This window comes from Sparus aurata, chromosome 10 (genome assembly GCF_900880675.1).
Source record: "Sparus aurata chromosome 10, fSpaAur1.1, whole genome shotgun sequence".
Classification (NCBI taxonomy): domain Eukaryota; kingdom Metazoa; phylum Chordata; class Actinopteri; order Spariformes; family Sparidae; genus Sparus; species Sparus aurata.
The window spans coordinates 8,741,941-8,748,451 of NC_044196.1; the positions used below are offsets into that span (position 1 = coordinate 8,741,941).

Genomic DNA, 6,511 nt, shown 5'->3' on the forward strand with positions numbered 1-6,511 from the left:
AAAAATCAAGACAGAGGGACAATGTGTTGTTGTAGTATGAGACCAGGTCAGAGGGGCATGCAGTTGGAGGGGGTGTGGATGCGGACAGAGTATTGGCCAGAAAGCCAGAGAAAGCTGAGGGGTTGATGGACTTGATGTTACGGAAGGTTATGTTGCGTTTGAGCTTTGGGGGAGGGACGTGGGTGAAAGGTCCATTGGTGATGGCCAGATGGTCCGAGATGTGGAGGTTGAGACTTGAGAGTTGGTGGAGAGTGAGACCGGCGGAGCAGACTAGGTCCAGAATGTGGCCGCGACAGTGGGTGGGGAAGTTGACTAAGGGGTGAAGTGAAGGCAGTGAAGCAGTTCCAGGAGGTCTATTGCACTTTTGCGGTTTGGATCATCAGTGTGGAAGTTGAAGTCGCCGAGCAGGAGAACTGAGGGGGATATGGTGGATAGCTGGGTGACGAAGGCGGTGAGAAAGGAAGGAGAGGTTTGGTTTGGGAGGACGGTAGATGATGGTGATGACCAGGGGAGTGGGACCAGGCAGTTTGAGGGCAACATGTTTGAAGGACTGTGCAGGAGGGATGGAGATTGTGGAGATTTTTAAGTTTTTCCTGAAAATGGCAGCAACTCCCCCACGGGGTTTGTCGATGTAGGTGTAGCCAGAGAGTGTAGTTTGGTTCAGGGAGAAATAGTCCAGAGGTCTGTGCCAGGTTTCAGTGAAGCAGAGAAAGTAAAGTTTTTTGTCATTGATGAGTTCATGTAGGATGGCACTTTAATTAGTTAGTGAGTGGGTGTTGTATAGGGCAAGTTTCACGTGTTTGGGGTTTGGGAGTAGAGTGGGGAGTGGCAGGAGTGCAGAAAATGGGGTACAGGTTTTTGATATTTACAGCCTTCGATGTACAGCATGGGCGAGGTGGTCTGTGTGATGTGATGGGCTGTATGGTGAAAGGCTCAGGTGGGAGGGTTAATGACTGATTTGGTCGGACGGGGGCGCTGCTGAGCGGAGGTGTGCTCTGTGCTGCTGTCTGCACGGGGTGAAGAAGAGTGGCGTAAAAGGGTGTGTTTGGTGTAAATAGTCAGTCACGTGGAGCAGAATGTACAGTATGCTGAATATTGGCTGCAAGCATGCGACTTCGAGTAGTGGTTGAGTGAATGCCATCGGACCTGAAGAAAGAGTGGCGGTTCTAAAAGGGATTAAAATTGTCAACTAAGTTAAAACCAAGAGCGCTGCAGGCAGGTTTGAGCCAGGTGTTCAACAGGAGCAGCCTGGAGAAGCATCTCCGCGTGGGAAGTGTGGGAATGGGACCAGAAATAAAAACAGACTTTCCACAAGTGCGTAGGAAGTCAAAGAGGGAGTTCAAAGCACTTTTGGTCAGTTCGGTGGCACCCTGTGCCAGGTCGTTGGTCTCTACATGCACCACTATGCGGGTTATGGACGAGGGGAGTGGTTGCAGTAGCCCGGGGAGTTTCCAGGATTACTGGGACTGTGGCTCCGGGGAAACAGCAGGTGGTGGCGTTGAAAAAATGGATATTCCTTGTGTGTCCCCAATAATTAGGGTGGTTGGTGAGAAAAGTGGGCGAAGTTGAGGTGGCGGACCAGGGTCGGGGCCGCGTGCTGACCGCAGGAACAGTGACTGGGGGCGGGGCTGGCTGGACAGGTGTTGTGGTGGACCGGCCATTTCAGCCCCAGGAGGAGGGGAGTCCTTCAGCGGCCTGGGATGGTGGATTCCTCCAGAGCACTGGAGAACGGCCTCCTTAAGGAACTTGCGGCGAGAGGCAGAGGTAGTTGTCCGGGAGAACAGCCGGTGATCCGGGCCCGAAACAGAGCGGCAGTAACCAGCTGCAGGAGTGGAGCCAGCCACCCCAGACGTGGAGCCGCCCGAGCCCGCCGCAGAAGCACCAGCAGAGCTGGAAGCTGCGGGGCAGTCCCCAGCTGCAGGAGTGGAGCCGCCCAAGCCCGCAGCCGGAGCACCAGCAGTCGCAGGCAGCGAGGGGCCAACGGCCCGCCAGGTGTGGAGGTACCAGAGCACGGAGCCACACGATCACCAGCGGCCGTGTGCAGAGAGCTGGCAGCGGCGCCTCCAGGCACCGAGCGAAGAACTGGGCTGTCGGCCAGGGCCTCAAAGCGGTTGGAAAGGCTCAGGCAAGGAGGACAGGCAGTCGCATCCTGGACTATCTGTCACGGATAACAACTTCACACCAGGATGACTGGAGGCTGGGTGTTGAGGAGGTGACAGGCTGTGGGCAGGTGGAGGTATCCCATGGAGCAGTATCCTGGAGGGCCGCTTTGAGTTGGATTATGTGCATGGATTGTTCATGGGCGATGTCCAGACAGGAGGTCATTCTGCAGCTCCTGCGAAAGTCGACGGATGTCTTCTTTGAGGTCAGTGATCTGTTTGTTTGCCTTGGTGAGAGAGGTGTTTTTGCAGGCCATGATTGTTGCAGACTGGGCTCCAGCTAACAGTGGGGAGCTAACAGCAAACAGCTAACAGCTCTCTGCTACACCGGCGTTGACTTTGAGTCGAGAAAGGTCGGAATCAAACCAGGGTAAAACCCTCACTCAGAGTCAGTGAAAGTAAAGCTGTTGTTGTGGAGTGGTTAGTGCAGCGCTGTAGACAGGCGAGTGGAAAACCACCAGCTCCTTTGTTCATACACTTGTTCACATGGTCAAGTGAGGGCAAATCCTTGTTCTAACTGGAGCTAGCTTTGAAACGTCGCTAAAAATGTAAATAAGGCCATCTTGCTTGAAACTGAAACCTGGGCATAGTTTTGTCAGCAGTTTGTGGCATAGGCTTCATCATGCATGCCTGTAAGATAACGCGAGAAGACGTAGGGATCTGAGATCCCTACGACAAGAACAACAGGCGTGTCTCCAGTCATGATCACAGATCAATATATCAACTTAAAGCTGGGCTGTAAACCTGCACAGGACAGCTGAACACGCTGCCAATGTTCAGACCGACTGGAAACAGTAAAGGAAGCTTTCACTGCAAACTGCTGCACTTCCTGCTGTGAACACAGACGGACGACTCCTCCCTCTTCTCCAAGAGTCTGACTGGGTTTCCTGCTTCCTGCCCACCACAGATCTGCCAGAGTAGAGATGGGTGTGACCGACATGCTGTGATGTGCCAGAGGCCGCCTCTTTACCACAGACAAGCATGCAACTGTGAAACACTGAGGGAGGGTTTGTTTTCTGCTCGATGCTTTTACTGGCTGAGAGGAGGTGAAACTCTTCAGATGCTCTCTGTTGTTCGGAGGTGAGATGTCGCAGCAAAGAAACCGAGCGGACGATCTCAGCAGAAGTCGGCAGAACATCCAGCAGAGAATCCAGGACAGAGAGAAGGACGTGAAGGAGCTTCAGCAGGAGGTGGAGATGACCAATCGCTCTGCTGATGAAGCAGTGGAGCACAGTGAGAAGATCTTCACCCAGCTGATCCGTCTGGTGGAGACCAGACGCTCTGATGTGAAGCAGCGGATCAGATCCCAGCAGGAACTGGATGTTAGTTTGGCCAAAGAGCGTCAGGAGAAGCTGAACCAGGAGATCACTGAGCTGAAGAAGAAAGACGCTGAGCTGGAGAAGCTCTCGCTCACAGAGGACCACACCCAGTTTCTTCACAGCAACCCCTCACGTTCAACACTGACTGAGTCTACAATCTCACCCAGACCAAACATCGACCGCCTACAGGCCTTTAAGGACGTGACAGCAGCTGTGACAGCAGCCAGAGATCAAATGCAGCTGATTCTTACAGAGAAATTACGTTTCCTGGAGCCAAGAAGCAGAACTGAGTTCTTACAATATTCACGTCAGATCACAGTGGATCCAAACACAGCAAACACATATCTGGTTTTATCAGGGGAGAACAGAAAAGTAACATGTAATGATAAAAATCCACCATATCCTGATCATCCAGACAGATTCACTGGAGCACAGCAGGTGTTGAGTAAAGAAGGACTGACTGGACGTTGTTACTGGGAGGTGGAGAAGAAGAAGAGCGAGAATGTTGAGGTAGCAGTTGCTTACAAGAGTGTTGATAGATCAGGTCCGTTTGGATACAATAAGAAGTCTTGGTCATTATTTTGTGGCAGTAATGGTGGTTATCTCTTCTGTCATGACAGTCGGTCTACTTACATCTCTGTCCCTGTATCCTCCAGAATAGGAGTGTACCTGGATCACAGTGCAGGTATTCTGTCCTTCTACAGCGTCTCATCCGACACCATGAGACTCCTCCACAGAGTCCAGACCACATTCACTGAGCCGCTCCATGCTGGACTTGGTCTTTATGGTCCTAATGGAAACAGTGCTGAAGTGTGTAAAGTGCAGCAGTGATTAAAGAGGCAGAGGAGAGTTTAACATCAGAGAAATGTGTTGTAGCTTCTCTCTCTTTACAGGGAGAACTGAAGAGATGTGAGTCTGGATGGTTCTGCTGATTGGACCTCTTGTGTGTGTTGTATCAGATGCAGAATGTGTATATATGTGTGATGGTGATGAGCTGCTGAGCTGCCACGTCCTTATTGAAGCAGCAGTGAGTTCAGCTGACAGGCGTTCAGCTGGATGCCTCAGATATTATAGAGTGTTGTGTTTTCCTCTGGATGGAATCTGATCTGGGTCCAGTTTTATTGATGTGACGTTGTGTATCAGTGTGTAACTGTGATCAATTTGTACAATCTAATAAATGTTTGACGAGATGCTGGAATCAGACTGTGTGTTTGTTTCTGCTCTGCTCAAGCTTTCATTCTTCAGGGCGTCAGAACTTCACCTTCAGCAGAACACGCTGCCAAAGTTCAGCCCGACTGTAAACGTGTTGATAAGAGTCATAAATGTTGCCAAAGTTCAAGCTGCTGCTTTTGGTCTTTGGAACCACTGATGCACAAACATTCAAATACATGAAAGAGAAAAAAGAAAACAAAGAAAATAATGATGAAAGTAAGATTTAAAAAAAAAGACAAAAAATGATGAAGACAAATAAAATAATTTAAAAAGAAAAACATAAGAAAATAATGATAAAGGTAAAGTCAAAATGTTTAAAACAAATACAAAAATTCATTAAAAAAACTAACAATAAAAAAGACTGAAATATAAAAAATCAAAAATTAATTCATAACAAACATAATAATCGAAAGGAAAAAAGACAAAAAATCTCAAAAGAAAAACAGTATTAAAAAGACAGAAAATAATCTAAATAAACAAAAGAATTTCAAAATAATAGCAAAAAAGAAAGACAAAAGATAAAAAAAGAAAAAAACTAAGAAAATAATAATGAAATTAAGAAAATAAATAGAAAATAATTAAGATAAAGTAAAAAGGAAATAACAAAAATACACACAAAGAAAACAACAACAATAATGATCGTTAAGACAATATTTTTTTAAAAAGAGAAAAAAAATAAATCAATAAAAAATAAAGACAAAGAATTATAAAAAATTAAAAACATAAATAGACAGAGAAGAATATAAAAATGAAATTTATAAAGTAAAAAGAAAAAAAAAAAAAATAATAATAATAATAATAAGGACAGAAAATACAAATATAAAAGAGAGATCAATAAAAAATAAAAAAAAGACAAAAGACCTTTAAAAAAAAGTCACAAAACAAAATACATTCATATCATATACACCACTCACAGTAAGTTAGGGTTATTGTTATTTACATGAGTGCTTCCTATTTGGCCTGAATTTTAATGAAATAAGTAAAAGTTCCCTTTGAAATTCCTAATAATGAATGAGAAGAAACACAATTTTTCATTAGTTTAATATCTATTACCCCAAAAATTTAGACAATAACATGGATAGCCCCAAATAACAAAAATTGACAATGTCAGTAGTGGGTGTTTCCACCATTTGCTGCAATGACAGCTTGACAGCGACGTCTCATGCTCCTCTCTAGCCTCATGATGTTGTTCTGAGGCAATGCGTTCCACTCCTCCACAAGTGCTACACGCAGTTCTGCCAGGTCACGTGGGGGTGGGGTACGATCATCCAGTCTCTGCTTCAGCTGGTCCCAGATGTGCTCTATGGGGTTCAGGTCAGGGGACATTACTGGCCATACCATATGAGGCACTCCGACTTCCTGAAGTCGAGCTGTGACAATTCTGGCACGATACGGTGGAGCATTATCATCCATGAACAGAAAGTTGGGGGTGTGCTGGCGGAATTGGGGGATGATGATAGGTTCTACGATGTCTCTGAGGTAAGAACGCGCAGTGACTGAGCCATCTGGAATAACCAAATCTGTTTTGCGCTGACTGGTGATGCCTACCCAGACTGTTGCACCTCCTCCACCAAAGGGAACCCTGGGGACCATGTTGACCTCGGCGTATCGCTCACCTCGCCTTCTCCAGCAACGCTGACGACCATCATTTCTGTGCAAGGTGACCCGACACTCATCAGTGAACAGGACGGTAGACCACTGCTGCATTGTCCAGGTCACATGGTCTTGTGCCCACTGCAAACGTTCACGGCGGTGTCTTGGTGTCAGTGGAGTCACCTGCAACGGTCGTCTGGCATTCAAGTCAGAGCGGTGGAGTCGGTT

At 47.0% G+C, this 6,511-nt stretch overlaps 1 protein-coding gene across 1 annotated transcript; it reads left to right on the forward strand.

Annotated features, from left to right (window-relative positions):
* The first annotated feature begins 3,236 nt into the window (after window positions 1–3,236).
* LOC115590182 (tripartite motif-containing protein 16-like) lies at window positions 3,237–4,668 on the forward strand. The gene has a single exon (XM_030431446.1). The coding sequence runs from the start codon at window positions 3,245–3,247 to the stop codon at window positions 4,307–4,309; it is 1,065 nt and encodes a 354-aa protein (XP_030287306.1). The 5' UTR covers window positions 3,237–3,244; the 3' UTR covers window positions 4,310–4,668.
* Window positions 4,669–6,511: the final 1,843 nt, after the last annotated feature.